Source organism: Peromyscus maniculatus, chromosome 3 (genome assembly GCF_049852395.1).
Source record: "Peromyscus maniculatus bairdii isolate BWxNUB_F1_BW_parent chromosome 3, HU_Pman_BW_mat_3.1, whole genome shotgun sequence".
Taxonomy (NCBI): Eukaryota; Metazoa; Chordata; class Mammalia; order Rodentia; family Cricetidae; genus Peromyscus; species Peromyscus maniculatus.
The window spans coordinates 119,654,726-119,674,432 of record NC_134854.1 but is presented as its reverse complement, the minus strand read 5'-3'; the positions used below and the strand labels follow the sequence as shown (position 1 = coordinate 119,674,432).

Genomic DNA, 19,707 nt, shown 5'->3' with positions numbered 1-19,707 from the left:
TGGGTGAGATTGCTACCCTCCCTAGGCTCTGCTGCCATCCCTGCAGGCTGTAGGAGTGAAATGATGGCCTCTTAATAACAAACCATGGTCAGCCTGCCTGCCTTACCTCAAGCCAGCATCACGGTCTAAGACAACTCCTGTCTGTGGCTGTGTTCTTCATAAAGCAACCCTGGAAACAGACCACGCACTGTGTGTGTCTTCTGAAGCTCCTTCTCTCCTCGATCAATGCTTACAATCTCCTTAAGTTATGAAAATTGAGCACTCTTCTTGACCTCCTTGCATGGTTGGGACATTAACATAGATAATACGATGGGTGGCATAGGGCAGACCATGGCTCCCCTTCCCATGCTCATCCAGCTCTGCTGAGCCAGAACTTGTTGGGCACCGAGGCTGCTTATTAGAGAACTATTAACAAAAGCAATAAAGCAGCATTCAACCACCATGTCCTCCTGTACAACCAGCTTGTAGTTTCTGTCAGCTCTGCGAGCAATATCCATTGGATAAGGAATACTGTGTGTTATTTTCCGTTTTGTAATGCTGGGGATCTAATCCCGGGCCTTGCGAAAGCCAGGCAGTCGCTACACCCCGGTCCTCTTGCCACTTTTGAAAGCTGCCTAGCGTTCCATTTTGTGGATATACATAATCTTTTTAGCAGATTCTCTCTCGTGATCCTCCTGTCCACCCTCCACCCAATCCTGGGATTACAGGTGTGAGCCACCACACCTAACTAACAACCAATTCTCTTTGATGGACATTACAGTTTCCGTTGTGGGCGGGCAGAGAGGTCAGGGTACAGAGCATAATAAAGAGTCCCAGCCAAGCTGTTGCTCGTCATGTTTTCTTAAGGCATAGCTCACCCGTGTTACTATGTTTTTGCTCTTTAGTCTGTCCTGAATTTTACCTTTTTAATAAAGAACACACAGGACTCTTGCTGAGTTTTACTAAACGTGTATGCAAAATAGAACTTAAGCCAACTCACAGGGCAACTTATAACCAACTAGCATGGCTTGATAAGTACGAAGTTCTCACAACATGGAAATGTTTCTTTAAAAAAAAAAAATAAAAATAAAAACAAGCAAGCTCAGTGTTCCTCCCCTACAACCGCTCCCACTTTCGGGGTCCTTTCTCCCTTTTCCTTTAATACATCTGTGTTCCCACTGCATAAAGAAACAAAAACGAGCAATCAGATTTTCTCCCCAAGTAATGGTGAGTCAGATCTGCACAGCAAATGCTGAGCTTCATTTCCTCTCCAGGGCTTCTGACTCACCGGCCTCTCCTTACATTCACAGCTTCATAAAAATCGGTATGCACTGCTTCACGCCGATCACAATCAGGCTTGCTTGTTCATCCCAGGGTCTAGACAAGGGTCAACAGCTACTTCCTTTTATCAATTTGCAGTTTTCCTCTTTCGTTTCCAAGATCTGTCACACTCGATTCTGACAGGACAGTAGAGCTCTCTCCTGGTTCTGTGGCTTCCTCAACCTCCCCTTCTCCATCACTTCAGGTGTCCAGGCTGCACTGTGGCTTGTTCCCCACTTCCTTTTGTTAAAATCTGATGGTGGGTCTTGCTTCTGTGGGCTGATTGCTTTCTGTCACCTACTGATTTGAGCTGGGGGCAGCAGTGTGCTCTGCAAGGCTCTCTCCTGGCCAGCTTGCCCATGTTAAAAGAATGTATAATTTAAAGGGTTGTGAGCACCGACACAAAAGAAGACTCATGCTTCAGCATCTGGCCATGCAGCAGGTTCTCCAATGGCCAGGAAAGAATCGAGGTCATGCTGACAAATGAGAGGAATGCAGGCTGTTGGGCCAGCCTCAAGATGCTGGGCCTCCCGAGCCATGTACCTACCTTGTGGATGTAAAAACAAACCAGGAGGGAGGATGTACCAAGGATCAGAGACTGACGCCAAAAGGCTGGTTTTTAAAGGGGTTGTTCAAGGTCTGTCTAGATGATGTCTGTTAATTATTGCCTCTAAATGTTAGGGACCGTGTTTGTTTTTCTACCAGGGCACTAGCAAGCGCTCTTCGTTTATTCTAGCTTTGACTTTTTTGTCGGTCTTCTGGCTGAGGGGCAACAAGTGGATTTCATCAGTGAAGTACCATGATGTAGGCCAGGAGTTGGGGAGACATTCTAGACCCTGGCCCTGATGTCTATTTTCGGTGTGATTTTGGTGCTATGTGTGAATGTGTGTGTGTGTGTGTGTGTGTGTGTGTGTGTGTGTATTTTGTCATGCTGAGGATCCAAGCTAGACCCTCAGGCAAGCTAAGCAAGCCCTGTACCACTGAACTGTATGTCCAAGCCGTATCTGCTGTGTGATCTTGGGCACGGTTTTCATCTGTCTTTAGAAGTGTCTTCCTTATCTGCACAACCACAGTCCCACAGACTTCATGGGGAGGGTGTGAGAACTAAATGTGATTATATTCTGTCCCATGCCTCATAAGCAGAGATCACTGGGTAACTGCTAATCATTGCTTGGGAGTGAGGAAGACAGACAATTAAAGAGAATAATCGGGAAATATTTTTGGGTTACTGACAGAGAAGGCCCCAACATTGCTACAAAGCAGCCCTGGTACAATAGGAGTCCCTATATTCAGGTACTTGTGAAACCCTTCTCTCCCTGGTTCCTTACCCATAATGCATGAAGATGTGCTATATATGAAAAGAAAAATAGCGGATTAATGACTTTACCACAGGGTCTACTGCATCCCAGGCTGGCCTTGAATTTCCTGTGTAGCCAAGAAATTTTGAATTTTTGATCCTTCTGCCTCCAACTTTCCAATGCTGGGATTGCAAGTATGCACCATCACACCCAGCTTGTGTGGTGCTGGGGTTCAAACCCAGAGGGTTTCATGAACACTAGGCAAGCACCCTACCAGCTGAGCTACATCCCCAGCCTCTCTGTGGGTTTTTGGTTTTTTTGCTGGTTTAGCATTTTGAGAGAGGATAATGTCTTTCACAAGGATCTAGACAGTGCATCAGTGAGTGAATAAGGCGTTAGTGTGCATGTCATGACCGAACTCTAACCCTACAGCAAGGACTTCACCTGGGAAAATGGCCTGTAGGAGAGCAGAGATGCAAGGCTGACATGGCATTGCTAGTTAGGGCCTCATCTAGACCATCCTAGTGCCTTTCAAGATTAGCATCTTTTGACATTGTAGCAAGATGAGAGAGCCTGTGGTGAGCACCATCACTAAGCCTTCAGTTAACTGATTTTTTTTTAACTGTTGGAATTCCCTTGTGCCTGGAGGCGGATGTGTTAAGTAATAGCACAAAGGCCTTCTGTTCGCTTGTCATAGCAGTCCTAGGCTCATTCCTTGACTTAAAGGCACCACCTTGATTATTTTTCTAGTCACAGGCATCTTGACCGTCTCAACTTGTCCTTGCTCTTCCCACCACCAGCTTGTTACCGTGGACCACCCCAGAGAAGGTCCTTCTGTCCCAGAGCAGGTGAAGTTAGGAGATCAGGAGAGTGCGTGCCGTCCAATCTCACTTTCTACATCAATACCACACACTGTCTGGTGTGGAAGAGAAACACCGGATTACAAAATGTGGTCAGGAGACCCGTCCATCCTGTTCGGAAAGTGTGTCATTAAGCTTCAGCCACACCAATAATCAATCTGATTGTTAGAACCTGCAGAGCCAGTGGGAGGTGGCCGCCAATCCTATAACACGGGCTTGAAATAAGAACCAGTTCTGCGTTCCCACTGACCAGCTGGCTGACTTGGAACCACCACTTAACCTCTCTGTGCCCTCATTTTCTCATCTATAAAGCTCAAAGAATCCTGTCTGCACTCTTACCTCAGAGGTGCCGTAGGCACCCGATGGGCTAAAGGAATTTGTTCAGAGTGGATGCACCCCCCTCCACACCATACTTGCTGCGTGGGATGACATGTCTCTTCCCCTCTATGCTTAAGCACAGTTAGGGTCTGTAATTCTATGGTAAGAACTTTCCAAGCGTCTGCTGAGTATTGTCAAAGAAGGTAAAAAGGCATTCCTGAGCAAGCCGTTTGTCCTTCAGGGAGCCCCATCTCATTGCAAGGGAGGCTGTGAAGAATTGTCTTGATGCCAGCAGGCCATGGCCAAAACTATAACTCAAATTGTTTTGTGACCAAAAAGAAATGTCAAAATATACTCTGGAGGAGGTAAGCTATGGCCACTAACCTATTTGTTTCTCAAAAAAAAGAAAAGAAAAAATTCTAGAGAGATGGTTGGTGAGAAGCAAGTCAGCAAAGAAATCAGATAATTGCAAACTGAATTGCCTCTGATAGGAACTGATGGGCTGGAGGGACAATCATGGGGCAGGGAGAGACATCTGGTATGTTCAGGGAAGGCCTCCCTGAGGAAAGTGACATTTAAGCTGAGACCTGAAGGGTGAGATTCTTGCAAAGTATCTGGTGGCTTCTCGGAAGGAGAGAAGATAAACCTTTAAAGGAGACCACTAACCACGCCTTCAAGAATAAGAGGATTCCTCGCATGGGAATGGCGGGTGTTCTCTGAAGAGGAAATGGCTGGGCAGAGGGGGAACCACCACATACCCACTCGCTCAGTGGGCAGGATGCTTGCCTGGCATGTGTGAGGTCCTAAGTTTGATGGAGCACTCCTCAGATCCGAGCACTCAGGATGCAGAAGCATGAAGGTCAGAAATTCAAAGTCATCCTCAGCTTCAGAGCAACTTCGAAGTCAGACTGAGAAACAGTGAGTCCCTGTCAGAGAGGTGGGGTGGACAGAGAGGAAGACACGGAGAGAGAGCATTCTTGATCATCTGTGGCAACACCCGGGAACAGCACCGTGCCAGGCCTGGTTGTCTGACATGCATGTGCAATGTGTCTCCATGCAACTTCTAACAGGGAGGGAGTCCTGGGAGGTTAGAGACCTGGACACAGGAGACTCTTGGGTGAGATGATACTATTTTAGACATTTTGGGGGACGGGGGGTGGGGGAGGCGGTTTCAAGACAGGGTTTCTTTGGAGCCTGTCCTGGACTAGCTCTGTAGACCAGGCTGGACTCGAACTCACAGAGATCCACCTGCCTCTGCCTCCCAAGTGCTAGGATTACATGCGTGCGCCGCCGCCACCACCGCCGCCACCACCACTCGGCAACATTTGGTTTTTATATGACACACTTTTTTTTCAAGACCAAAAGGGTTTCTCTGTGTACTTTTGCGCCTTTCCTGGAACTTACTTTATAGACCAGGCTGGCCTCGAACTCACAGAGATCCTCCTGGCTCTGCCTCCCGAGTGCTGGGATTAAAGGCATGCGCCGCCACCGCCGCCACCCGGCTCATGACACAGAACTTTTTCATCTAAACTTATTTGCAAATAACCAATGTATTTAATTGATTGCATATAAGATGTGGCATTTTATGTACATATGGCTATGAGATCACAACTAAAGAAAGTAATTTTCAGACTCTGAGCATGTTCTGTTGGGATCTCTCTCTCTCTCTCTCTCTCTCTCTCTCTCTCTCTCTCTCTCTCTCTCTCTCCCTCCCTCCCTCCCTCCCTCCCTCTTAGTTTTTCAAGACAGGGTTTCTCTCTGTAACAACAGCCCTGGCTGTTTTGGAACTTGCTTTGTGGTCCAGGCTGGCCTTGAACTCACAGAGATTCCCCTGCCTCTGCCTCCTGAGTATTGGGATTAAAGGCGTGCACTACCACTGCCCGACCTGTTGGAAAGTATCATCTCTTATGGAAGTATTTTTACCATAGCTGATGCTCTTAGCAGGACCTCTGTAGTCTGATCAAGTATTGTAAGTCTCTCTACCAGGTAACATTTATATTTAGAAAAGTACCTGAACAATTATTTTGATACTAAAAGTATTATCTAATTGAAAGAAACAGAACTCAGAAACTTACTATTTCAGAGAAAAAATCTAAGGCATCTTATTTACATATTCTAGCTCTCAGAGCCTAGATATAGAGCAAGATATTGCCCACTAACTCAGCTTTCTCAACTCCAGCTGGATTACTGTTTCCTTTGGGGTATGGGGCTGTCCTGTACATAGTGGGACAGAGCACAGCATCTGTGCTGTATCCTGGCAGCATCCTCCCTTCCCATGTGATCACTAGCCAAGTCTCCTCTCATCACCAGAGGGCCTGGAGGTGGGGTGGAGGTGGGGAATACTGCATTTATCATGAGCTGCGAACCACTAGTAAGTAAAGTTGAGGGATGTGCCAGTTACAGGGGGCATCTGTAAGCCCAGCACTTGGGAAGCTGAGGGGTCAGCGTCAACATGCATCTAAGACTAGCCTTGTCGATGAAACCAAACCCCATTTGGAGAAGGGACTTGGTCCTATTCCACAAACGGCTGCCACATTTGCCTTCTCTGTTCTTTTTAGTCTGAAGTGTAAATATTACTCTTTTCCTTCCTTCTCTCCTCCTCCTGTTAAAAACACAAATGCCCCCACAGATTCCTCCCTGACTGAAAAAGGAAGTGATGTGCTATGATGCTATGCTGGGGGTTTGGAGCCTGACTCTGGTTGTATGTAAATCCCGGATCCATCCCTGTTGACTGAGTGAGTTGGTCAGGTAGTGGCCCCTCTGTGACCCTTCATTTTCTCCTGGATGGGATTCAGTTGAAGATGGAGCGTCCACACCTGGCTCTTGGGAAGACTCAGTGCACTTGGTTTCTGGTACTCCAGAAGGCATCAGCAGTATCTTCACCCACCAGGTGTAACCTTTGAAACCCAGGAAGTCCATGATGCCCGGTTTGCTTTGTTTCACACCACACTGGAGGAATCGCCCTATCCCCCTATCCGAGTGACTCATTGTTGGCTGTACCTTGGCTGTGACTAGCCTGAATTTAGTCATTTCCATGTGAATTTGCAGTTAAATGATTAACCTATAGTAGAATGAGCAATGAAAAGTCCCAACTCCTGTGACCACTTTTCCTACCCTACCTACTGTCAGACCGAGGTGGTGCTTACTTGCAGTTTGCTAGGATTTAAAAGAGAACTGGATCCTTTCTGTCCAAGTCCCGCCCCCTCCCCTGGGGCGGGGGAGGTCTTACGACCCTCAAGCAAAACTCCCTGCCCTAGGCAGGCAGCTCTCCAGCATTCCTCGGCATGCTGGGGCACATTCCTTCTTCCTGGCTACTCCAGACAGAAGGGAACTTGCTACTCAGTCTGTCTAGGGGCAGGCTGACACCCCACCACTCTGTCTCTCTACTCATCGGTGACGACCAGGTACAGGATAGAGGAACAGATTTCTTCCCTTCAGGATGCATCAGGAAAGCACCCAGGAGATCCACAGGGCCAGCCCAGCGTGGTCATAGACAATGAGACTCTCAGAACTGGAGGCCAGATGACACAGCTATGTCAACAGAACAACTGAGCTGCTTCCTCTGTGGAGGGACAGATGTGGAGCCAGATAGCCATTGCCAGCTCTGTTTCTGCTCTTAAGTGGCTGTCGTCCATTTAGTAACAATTAGCCAAGTGTGGAGCAAGCCCTTCACCACACATTAGCTAAACCACTCACTGCTGTATATTCCAAGCCAGGCTCTGGGCCAAGTACCCTATAAACAGAAGGTTGTGTTTGTATAGCCTTTGGAGGCAGGCACCATTGGTCCATTTAACAGAAAGGAAACTAAGGCTTAGGAAAGTTACGTACCTTGCTGATCAGCACAGCTCCAAGTAGTGGATCCAATGGCAAACCTAGACAGGCTGGTATAGTTCCTGTGTGTGCATGCCATGAGGGACAGGACCTGCTCACTGTTCATCAACAAGTGAAAAGCCGGGCGGGCGGTGGTGGTGGTGCACCCCTTTAATCCCAGCACTCGGGAGGTAGAGCCAGGTGGGTCTCTGTGAGTTTGAGGCCAGCCTGGGCTACAGAGTGAGTTCCAGGAAAGGCACCAAAACTACACTGAGAAACCCTGTCTCAAAAAAACCAATAAATAAATTAATTAATTAATTAAATAAAAAAGTGAAGAGCCTTACCCACAAAAGGTGCTCAAAACATACTGTTGAACTGAGCTTAGTACCTCAGGCCTTTAATCCCAGCACTTGGAGGACAGAGAAAGGTGGATCTCTGTGAGTTCAACAGCCTCCTGGTCTACATAGTGAGTTCCAGGACAGCCAGGGATATGACTAACAACAATAGCAACAAAATACTACCATTGACAAGGAATCAGTCAAAATCTACTGGTATACACCAGACCTGCTTCCTAAAAGTCCTTCAGGACCCCCACTCTTTTAAAATATCAATCCGTTTTATTTTGGTTTTTTATATTTTATTGATCTATTTATTTGTGTGTGAGAGTTTTGTTTGCATGTATGTCTGTGTACCACATGTGTGCCTGGTGCCCATGGAGGTCAGAAGAGGGTATTGAGTCACCTGGAACTGGAGTTACAGGCAGTTGTGAGCTGTCCTCTGGGTGCTAGGAACTGAACTTGAGTCCCCTGGAAGATAACCAGGGCAGACCCATCTCTCCAGCCCCATTCAGAAGCCTTTGTAAGAGGTGGAGCTGTGGCAGAGGCGATTTCATCTCGTTTTTCAAGTGTGTATGAAGGAGTGGGACCTAACTGAATAGTGATTATTGATTTCAACAAAATGCCTTGAATATTTAAGATGCTCCTTTCTTTGAATAATGTATCATATTGTGGCAAATTTTTCCCCTAAAGCCTTCAGCTTCCTTTGCGTCCAAACAGGAGAGAACTTCGCGGGCATACAGAACTTTACACAAGTTCATTTTCAAAGGAGTGTTTGGTGCCACCATGCTTTTCTACCTTAGTGTTTAAATTCTTGGTTCTCCCTTGTTTGAAGACAGATGATTAACGACTCCGAGATATGTCTTCCTATTGTGATTTCTTGATTATATCTTCATTGACATGATTTATGTTCCCACACTCCTTTCCCTGATTTATCTATTTATTTACTTTTGCAATATCAAAGTAATCCAGGATTGCTGTCTGCTACCTATTAGTATCTGCTTCCTTCTGTTGACTCCAAAGGGGACAACGAATCCTTGTAAATGAGTCTAGAGAGACATCTGCAAGACCTAATTAATAGTTTTATTTTCATCCTTCAGCTATTTCTCTTATCCAACGAGCAGCATCAGTTCTAGAAACAAGAGATTCTCAGACTCGTGGTTTCTACGAAGTGCACGTTGACAATGAACGCTGATTTAAGGCAAACAGGGCCTTTCCACAGTCTGAACCCCACTGCAAACAAATCACGTCCCCTTTCTTCCTGTCTTCCTCTTTCTTTAAAGTCTTCAAGATTAAAATTTTTGACTTGAGCCACTTTTTTTTCTGTTTTAGTAGGAAAATTATGTTTGTGCCCACACATGCGTGCATAACGTCCCACCCCCTTAACTCGTAGGGTCCTGTACCGTGCTCGGCACCATGCCACGCTGGACAACTTTCCAAGCGTAGTACATCTGGAGTGTACAGTTGCTTCCATTTTGCCTCCTTTGAGCCTGAATCTTCTCAAGTTTAGAATTCCCTTGGCACCTCCTGCATCTCTCAGAGATAAAGAGTCTTTCTGTGTGTTTCACAGGCTACTTCTCTAAGAAAATTTAAAACCAGTCAGGTTGCCTTGGATATTTCCCTAACCAATTCTCCATTCCCTTTCCCATTGGTCTGAAATCTCCCCATGGTTTTGACTGGAGGGAGCCTCTGGTTTATTCTTTGCGCACTGGAACAAGAGCAGAGCCCTGGAACCCTGGTTGAAATCCATAGTTGGTAGTCTCTTAGATCTGGCACATTTGTACACCCTTAAAGGGCATCCGCCAGGGTGTTTGTTTCACCTCCTCCCTCGGTTGGCACTTTCAGAACCTCATCATACCCACCCCACTCCACCCCATCCCCCCCACCCCCCGCCCAAAGCAAGCACTCAGAAACATTAAAAAAGTGCAATAGAAGAATTATCATACACATTTCAAGAAAAGAAAGAAAGCTCTATCAAACCAAACAATCTTACATCTAGCCACTGGCTAGATCAGGCACGGGTACAATAAAAAGTCTTGTAGCAACTGTAAACATTGATAGGATCACACTGATAGTCCCATGGAATGTCTAAAGAATCCCCCAGACCACTGAGATCTGGGCTCTGGACAGATGGACTGGCATTCCTTTTGCCAGATTTCTCAGAATTTTGAGGAATAAGTATTACTTTAATAACTTTGAAGACGGATTTCGAAAAAATTATGAGAACTCAGGCAAAACCACACACGTGGACACTGACTAATTCTGTCAGTTTACCTTCACCCCAGCTTTTCTCAAGCTGAAGTTTCCTGTCCCACTGACTCCCTGTACGTGCTACCTAGAGTCCACCACGGTTAGCTTAGTTTATGCCCTCCCAGGCCACTTTGACAGGGCTCCAGGAGGAGAGTATGTATCTAAAAGCAGCTTTTGCGTAAACTTTCAAAATGTGGGGGGGAGAAGGGAGCTTTCCCTTTTCCCCAAAACCTTGCCTGTCTCCCATAACTTCTTTTGCAACGCTGGCTGCCATGTAATTATTTCTGATTCTCTGTAAATAAGTCGAAGCCCTCCTCCACTTTTTAAGTAGGGTTTCTCCTTGCTGGGCGCCAGCTTGCTCCCTGTTCTGGACGGGCTGAATGGAGTCAGCCTAGCATTTCCCATTTGTAAGTGATAAGAGGGGGAGGTGGCGACTCAGAGATCAGGTTTCAAGTGGAGCCCTGGTTTTATGTGTGTGGGAATGGACAGCGAAGGAAAACACAGCCTGGCTGCCTCTGACTCTTCCTGTCGAACCTGTTCCTGTGCCAGTGAGTAGACCTGGGTAAAAAGGTTTTCCTCAAACAGCCTTGGGTGAAATTCGTGCCCGGATTCAGAGTCGGCTCACCTCCCAGGAAGTACCGTGGGAGTCCAGGCTGCCCCATTTTAGAACTCTTTTCTGAGAAAAAAATCTACCCAGCGAGAACCTGGCTCCCCTCTCCCTGCCGGGAAAGAGTGTGCTGGGGAGGTGTCCCTCCGCGGAGTGGCTGATGTCAGTGGTGTGTCAAGTGTGGGAGGCTCGGTTTGTGAAACCGAGTTACACCTAGGTGTCTTATGAAACTCGATTCAGAAGGCACCGGAGCTGCCATCGGGGTAGGGAAGCAGACAGGATCCCGGGGCTTTCTCTCACATTTCTGTCCCGTTTGCGGGAACTTCTGGATTGAAGGAAATGATCACCTCAACTCCACAGACACCTTAGGACATTGGTATGTTGCTTTATGTGTTTACTAATTCTTTGAAACTGGTGAATGGGGTAATCGCAGACAGCTGTGCGTCCTTGGTGCACGCTGGTCTGTTGGGCTGTTGGGGTGGAAGGTCCATTCTGAACACCGTGTCCCCATACAGCCCTAAGCTCAGCCCATTCTTCCTGCGGGCCGGCGTTTGTGAAAAGCTTCTGTTCTTCAGGAAATGTGTTTGCTGACTGTGTGCCGCACAGCCATGTTTCTTAATTAGACAAGCAGTTGTGTACTTTGAGCATCGTGTCACTGTGGAGGCAGACCCGAAGGGGTTGAGGCTGGAGGAGAGGACCACCCAGTCCAAGATGAGAGCTTGTAAAGCCTGCATCGGTGGGAGACTTAACGAAGGGGTTGGAAAATACAGCCAGGCACGCTCACTCCTATCAACATGCAGTTTTATCAAATTATTTGGTTTTTGAAGACACATTTCCATCACAGTTTCTTTCTCCATCCCAATGGCAAATCACTCCTGAGTCCAGTGTCAGAAAGACAGCTGGACAAAGGCGGAGGTTGGGAACTCTGAACACACCTGGAGCCTCTTAACTTAAGAAAGCTGCGGAATCAGCCCTCACCCCCACTGGAGCCCTGACTGGATTCCTGGCACTCAGCCTGTGTCACTCAGGGGGATTTAGGGCTGGGTGAGAAACTGCTTCGCGGAGACTCACCTCAACCTGGGAAATCTCTTTTACTTTCGCTTTGCATGCCTTTGAAATGTTATCTCTGACTTGTATAGAAACATCCCCTCTAGGAGCTTTCCATTTAAGTCTGAAGTCTCCATCCTTAAGCCGAAGGTCTGTGCTTACAGTAATCGATGCAAGTTTCCTGCCACACACTTGAGTCAGAGGAAAAACTGAATGTGTGTTCTGCGGGTGCTCAGTTTTGTTGTTCAAGGGAGATTTACCGGGGAGGTGGCATTTACTAGGTAAACATTGCTGTCAGAAGAAAGAATAAAATGGTTTCGGGTTATAGCTGATTTGTAAAAAAGTTGATAAATCACCAGTCTGTGCTTGACCTCGTCGGTGTCCCTCGGGGAACCTGCAATCATTTGCTTAAGAGACTTGGGAAAGATAAGAGTAATGACAGCTACATGGTTTTCTTACTTTCTTTTAGTTATTTCAATGGAAGCAGCTGGAGAATTTGTATTTCCGTGAGAAGAAATTTGCTGTGGAGGTGCACGACCCACGCAGGTAAAGAGAGGAGTTGTTTTGTATGGGCTGCTGTGAATGTGTGTGCGTAGCTTTTGGTATTTGCTGTTTATTTCCCTTGGAAATTCACCTCCTAGTGGAATCTCTGAGGTCAGAGAGTAACTGTGCTTAACCTTCCGGGCAACTGTCAGGCGCTTCCAAAGCGCAGGCTGCTTTACATCCCTACCAGGGACTACGGGGTTCCCGTTTCTGTCCATTCTCTCTAGCACTCGTGTGTGTGTGTGTGTGTGTGATTTTTAAATAGAGTATTTATTAATTTTTTAGAACTTCATATACATACATACGGTATGTTTTGATCCCAATTTCATATGCTTTTTTTTTTTTTTAACCTACTGGGTCCAGTGTATGCTGCCCATGGATCTGGGCCAACCACTGGAGATGGTCGGTGTGCTAAGATCTGGGGTGTGTGTTTTAAAGCCACTTTGGTAGTATGAACTAGCCGTGGGTGTTTGCACAGTAAATTTCCTTTAGGACTAACCATGGCCAGGGCCTCTTTGCAGGGGTTTATTGGCCATTTAGCTTAGGAGAGTTACCTATTCTGGTGCTTTGCTCATTTTTATTTGAGTGTTCCTGGGTCCTGAAAGAAAGAAAACAACACAGTTGTCAAAAATACGCATGAATGGAGATCAGGATGTAGGTTCTCTGAGCAAGAAGAAGCACCTTTCAGAAGTTACCCTTTAAACCCCAGGTAGTGCTTAGAGGTCAGAGGGATGGAGGAAACCACTGTGACAAAAAGATGACCAAGGAGATTAACCAGTTCCTACAAAGAACATTAGCGCACTCCCCCCCACACACCCCATGCCCTTCTGCCCTCTGCCCTCTGCCTTCCCCATCCGGCTCCCTCCTCCCCGTGGTTGTCTTTCTCTCTTCCTCGCCTGCCTTTCCTCTTTTTACTTGGTGCACAAGCAGCAGTCTGGACCGTTGTGGGGCTTGCTCGTTCCAGCCAGTATCATCAAGTTCATCTTGCAGGTTGAGTCTCCCTCGCCCGGAGGTGCTCCTTCTTCGCCCCGGGCAGGTGCCGTTTCTGCAGGCCTTACGACTGTCTGTAAATGACCGCTTTTATCTCCTGCCGCTTGCTTACTCGCTCGCTTCTCTGTGGTTTCCAACTAGATGCTTCTCTACAGCTTCTCATTTGACTAACTCCTCATCCAGCTTTGAGTGTGTGAGAGTTTAGACAGAGATTGCTTGGGGCTGCCTGGTTTTGTTATTTGTTATAAAAGGACGACGTCAGAACCCCAGCCCCTGTGTGTAGCGGAAGGACAGAGAAGGAAAGTGAGGTGTGACGACATTGCCTGCTAGGTACACACCGTGCGCCGCTGGCCCCGGGCATGGATAACTCATGATTTTCTTCACATTTTAGGATTTCTGTGTCTAGAAGAACCTTTGGACAGAGTGGCCTGTTTGTACAAACCTGGTATGCAAATTCTTCTCTCATCAAGTCCATCTGGGTAATGGCCATCAGCCAGCATCAGTTCTACCTGGACCGGAAGCAGAGTAAAGTGAGTAACCGAAGGTGTTGCTTTGGGGACAAAGTCCAGTCCTTCTCCTTTCTGTTTTAAAAATGACTCTTCCTAGAAAACATGTAAGAAGAAAACGTTTTAAGCTTTGCTACCAACTGTCTTGTTTTTTCGTGTATTTAAAAGATGGGCAATGTATAAAGCTGATTTAAAAGCTGTGAGGTTTGGCATGCATATGCTCGTACAGTGGAGACATTGCTGGTGACATGTTAAAGTTAGTGATTGAATCCAGCATATTTATTGAAACCTCCCATGTACAAAAATAAAGTTTTCTGTTATTTCTAAAGTGCCATTTGAAAGGTTTAAATTGCCCTGTGTTGACATTTTTGATTACATAGTGACCTAATCATTGCATTGATTTAAAATGTGACTGTGCTCATTTCATTTCAATGTTATTTACTTCATAGGCAAAAATTCCTTCAGCCAGAAGTTTAGACGATATCGCAATGGATTTAACAGAGACTGGAACACAGAGGGTCTCCAAACTGGTGACCCTGGAAGCAAAAAGTCAGTTTATCATGGCAAGCAATGGCAGTCTGATATCCTCAGGTATTTACTGTTCAAAAAAGTATAAGCCATCTTTTCTCTCTCTCTATCTCTATCTCTCTCTCTCCCCCTCAATCTTTCTTTTTCTTTTTCTTTTCTATTTATTTATTTATTTGTTTTTATTTTTGGAGACAGGGTTTCTCTGTGTAGTTTTGGTGCCTGTCCTAGATCTCACTCTGTAGACCAGGCTGGCCTCGAACTCACAGAGTTCTCCCTGGCTCTGTCTCCCGAGTGCTGGGATCAAAGACATGCACCACCACTGCCTGGCTCTTTTCTCTCCTTTTATTTCTTTCCCTTTTCTCTCTCTTCTTGTTTTTTTTTTTTTTTCTTTTCTGTTTGTTATAAATCATTTCCAAATGCATCTTGTTGAGGAAAAAAAATTTTAGCAAAATGCTACAGTCTGCAACAGCTTCAAATAACATTTTAAACTTTATTTATTTATTTTGAGATAAGGGTTCACTGTATAGCACTGGCTAGCCTCAAACTCACAGAGATCTGCCTGCTTCTGCCTCCTGACACACTGTCATCCCCAGCCTTTCACTATTTTTAAAGAATATGAAGTTAAATTGTAGGGAGTCAGGCTGTGTAAATAACACGAGATGCGAAGATACTCAGTACCCAAGGCTGTCTGGAAAGATGTTTGCTCTCTGCTAGGTTTTGATGCCACCAATTCTCCGCAGAATGTATAATCCTATACGAACACAACTGCAAGTTCATAAACTGTAATGGTTGAGCCCAGTCTTTCCTTTGTGGAAATTCTGGAGTCTCTTGTCACTGAGTCTGGGTCACTTCACTAAGTTAACCTGCCTCACCAAAGTCCCTCTCAGCTTGTGAGTCTGAAGCAGCAGGGGTGGGGTGGGGGAGGGGGTTCCTTTGCATGGAGCAGTCCATTGCCTTGCTTGCTTACCTCCTAAAGAAATATTGAGTGGGACCAGCTCAGGGATCATCCTCCCTTCACTCTTAGAAAAAAATGTCTCCTTGTGTGTGCCTGAACCGTAAAGCAGTCTATGGGGTCTTCCAACATGACTGAGCCACAAAGCGCAGAAGACATTTTCTTACTGGGCTCTTCCTGATGCCCAGAAGCATGTGAAGTGCTTCCCGGTTTCCTTTCATTATGTTCAGAAACAAGGAGAAAAGAAACAAAACCAGCATTTGGGAGCAGCTTTGCCCCCGCAGCCCTTTGTCCCTCAGCGAGGAAGGAAGCGGGGCCTGTGTGAACCTCCCTGCCCTGCCCCCACTCCAGGTTCTCAGGACTCCGAAGGCATGGAGGAGCAGAAGCGAGAGAAAATCCTGGAACTCAAGAAGAAGGAGAAACTGTTGCAAGAAAAACTCCTGAAGAAAGTTGAGGAGCTGAAGAAGATCTGTCTTCGCGAGGCCGTGAGTGGCCTTGGCCTCTCGGGGCACATGGGTTGGGTGGCCTGTAGCCTGGGTCTGTTATGAACTCTTGACCCTGTCCTGTTTTACAGGAACTCACGGGCAGAATGCCAAAGGAGTATCCACTGAACGTCGGCGAGAAGCCCCCTCAGGTCAGGAGGCGAGTGGGGACCGCGTTCAAGTTAGATGACAACTTACTGCCTACTGAGGAGGTAGGAGCGAGGCGCGGAGCCATCCTGTGCACAGACAGGAGAGCCATCTGTTCAGTTTCCTCCTTCTGCACCTTCTGACCCAAGTCACTGCTGCAGATTTCCCCCCAAGCCGTGGAAATAGAGTAGACCCAACTGTACTGTTTCTTCCAGGCACACGCTGAGCAAAACTGATTGTATTTCTTGCTATTTTGTCCCCCGTGTCACAGAGAGCATTAAGGGGACCCTGTGTGTAAGTTATAAATAGTATCACAGAAATTAAGATGGAATTTCAACTTCAGACCCTTTCACTTAAAGCCAGGTAGCCTTCATCCAAGGGTTTCATCAGCCTAAAGTTTCAGTGCATCAGAAAAGTCAGTGGTGGAACTCCCCTCTGGAGGGTGTAGTAAGGCTCAAATGAGATAACACATATACAGCATTCGGTATAATTAAGTTAAAAGATTTGATGGCCAACAGAGTGTGTGCTTTCCCAATTGCATATCACATGCAATTATGCCTTTAGGGCCCACCCCATGGTTCTTGCAGGGATTTAACCATCTCAGCCTCCATTCATAACAGAGTCAAGTTTTGCTCCTTTGTTGAGTGCCTGCCTGTGCACTCCGCTCTGGCCCAAGCAGCACACGGTGTGTCTCTTAATCTTCAGCACGCTTTTAGAAAGTAGTTTCTTCCTTTTATAAACCCAGAAAAACCAAAGTATTAAAAGATTATTTGTGAATAGTATATTCAGTCATGCAACCAGGGACAACCAGAAAGAGCAGTCGGAAGCCAAATGACGCGTCTCTAAAGCTCCCCGAGTAAATGTAACATCCTGCATGTGTGAGTCACAGGTTAGCATCTCTTTCTGAAAACTGGTCCTGAGCCAGCCAAGTGAATGAATGCAAAGTCATTTTCCTCCTTAAAAAGGAAAAGAGGTTGACCCCTGAGATGGTGAAGCTAGGGTGGGTGAGAGATGTCTTCTTGGAAGGTGTCTGAGGATGCCTTTGTTATTAAAACTTGAAAGTAAAACTTGGCGTATTAGTCAAGAACATACAAGGATCTTTCACTGTTAGCAAGAAATACTGTGAGAGAGCGACTGTGTGCGTCTGTAAAAAATAAAGCAGTGTCATTGTCTAAATGCAGGATCCGGCTTTGCAAGAATTGGAGAGCAATTTCCTGATACAGCAAAAGCTGGTTGAAGCTGCAAAGAAACTTGCCGGTGAGCCAGACCTCTGTAAAACCGTGAAGAAAAAGCGGAAGCAAGATTACACAGATGCCGTGAAAAGGCTACAGGAGATTGAAAACGCCATAAACGAATACCGAATCCGGTGTGGAAAGAAACCCAGCCAGAAAGCCGCAGTTACTCTACCGGGTTAGTAGGGGGAAGCTGTTAGCCAGCCCTGTACCCAGTTCTCCTGCTGGGATGCAGCGTGCCTTCCCTTGTTCACTTGGTGGAAGGCAGAAGGACAGCATGCAAAGCAACTGCCCCAGGGTAAAAATGGTTGAGTTTTCGGGGTCAGAGGCGTGTGAACTTGAGGTTCGCTGGCAGGCTCATCGCTGCGGTTCTGTAAGACAGGGCTTGGACTTTCGGGATGAAGGCTCACAGGGATGCTGCCCATGATAAAACAGACTCCTCTCCCTGGACCCGTGTCACTGCCCCAGACACCTTTCCTGATGCACGCTGCTAAGAATGCTGAGCTCTAGACAGTAGTTTCTGGGAAGGATTTGAATGTGGCAGACCCTGCATTTTCTTAGAGGCCCAATCTCTCGTGTGTGTAGATAGAGAAGAGGTCTTATAATTATCCCATTCCAAGAGAGTATTTACATGGTAAATGGTAAATGATAACATGGGATGCAACAAGATGAGAGATAAGATTATAACCACAAGGTAATCCTGACTTTGTATAAACCTGCACGCAGGATGACTGATTGGGAACTGTTTTGAAATACTAACAGCCATAGAATTTCAAGCATGCTGATTCTCTTCTGTTTCCAAGATTCTCGACATCATATATCTATGAAGTTCATATTCAGAGAAAAAAATGGAGAAGTCTTTATTACATTAACTTAGAGTCTAATTAACTATACACATATTAATGTGGTTTTTAGACAAAATTATTATTGAAATGTGATAGTATTTCTTTAAACCCAAGCCTTTCCCCAACTTTAACACATAAACACCTGAGACACTGAGGCCATTCCTTCACTGGATGAATGTTGTAATCATAACTGGTCGTACCTTACATCTTCACTGGAATATGAAATAATTATACACTTTCTGTTTGATAAGCTGTGGTAGCTGGGTTTTGAATAGACCAGGCTTAGAGCCCATGTTTCACAAAGCTGAGATATGACTTTCGGGAAGTGACTATACAGACATTAGCACACAAATGTTAGTCCACTACAGCTGGAGGATTTAAATGTGCAATCCAGTTGGTTAGATGGTGGTTACATTCTTTGCCTCCAGACATGGGTGATTAACAGTGTGCTTAACGTTCATGGCCATTTGTCACAGCCAACTCACCCTCAAGCTGTGCTAGACCCAAATGTTCTTTTTGGTGGCTGACATTTGGGCAGCAGATGGTGCCATTGGTTGAGCATATATTGGATAGATGTTTTTTTAAAGTGTACCCAACAGCTGACTATACTGGCACCTCGCCTTCAAGTTTCACTATGAGTCTAATTAAGAGAGAGTCCACCTGGCTCTGATAAAGATTAGCATTTGAGTTTGAATGAAGACAGGCTCTCCATAATGGCTTTAAAGCTTACATGGAGGTGTTATATTTGGCTAGAACCTTCCACCAAAACAGTTGACACAGAATATGGAATGATTTGCCAAAAAAAAAAAAAATTATATCAACATATCTGAGATATCTCTTTTTACCAAATGGGTAACAGAAATGCTCAGAGCACTATGGCTGTCATTTCCAATCAGACAGCCAAGTATGAATAATAAAACTAGTTGGTATTTTTTTTAAAGATTTATTTATGTATTTATTTAATGTATGAATGCTTTATCTGCATGTACAATTTTATGCCAGGAGAGGGTATCACATCCCACTGTGAGCCACCATGTAGTGGCTGGGAATTGAACTCAGGACCCTTGGAAGAGCAGCCAGTGCTCTTAACTGCTAAGCCATCTCTCCAGCCCATGTAGTTGGTATTTATCTAGCATCTGTGGTGTGCCTGGAGCTGGCTAAGGTCTTCGAATCACTAGTCAATCAAATGGCTCACCGAAGCACTAGGCAATAGGTCCTGTTATTATACCCATTGCAGAGCAGAGCCAATGGTCCTTACTGAGATGAAGCAACTTGCCCAAGCTCCTGAAAATGATAAATGACAAAAATGATATTTGAACTCAAGTCTTCCAATTCAGTAATTCTTAAGTAGGGACAATTTTGCCCTCCATACCGCCACCCTGGAAATATTTGATGACATTTGAAGGCATTTGGGGTTGTGAAAATTGAGGGTAAGAGTGCTATTTCAGGTCAGTAAATAGACATAGTTTCTACAATGCACAAGGCAGCTCCCTAGTACAAATATGGAATGCAGTTTCCTTTCAATGTATAAAAACATTGCAAACCAGTTTAAGACCCAAACTCTGTGGATATTAGTCCTATTCTAAGTGATAGAGCTCAGTCGGTACTGCCCAGCATACATGAATATTAGGTTCAGTCCCCAGTACCACATGAAAACA

The 19,707-nt window shown here is 45.8% G+C and overlaps 1 protein-coding gene across 8 annotated transcripts in view; it reads left to right on the top strand.

The window, feature by feature from the left end:
• Frmd4b (FERM domain containing 4B) overlaps positions 1–19,707 on the top strand; it is a 338,430-nt gene that overhangs the window by 302,628 nt on the left and 16,095 nt on the right. For all 8 annotated transcript variants that reach the window (XM_006972576.2, XM_006972575.4, XM_076567443.1 and 5 more), the window contains 6 exons: positions 12,294–12,370; positions 13,749–13,887; positions 14,313–14,454; positions 15,695–15,828; positions 15,918–16,037; positions 17,154–17,382. In XM_006972576.2, coding sequence (XP_006972638.1) covers positions 12,294–12,370; positions 13,749–13,887; positions 14,313–14,454; positions 15,695–15,828; positions 15,918–16,037; positions 17,154–17,382 — 841 coding nt within the window. The remainder of the gene's footprint in view (positions 1–12,293; positions 12,371–13,748; positions 13,888–14,312; positions 14,455–15,694; positions 15,829–15,917; positions 16,038–17,153; positions 17,383–19,707) is intronic.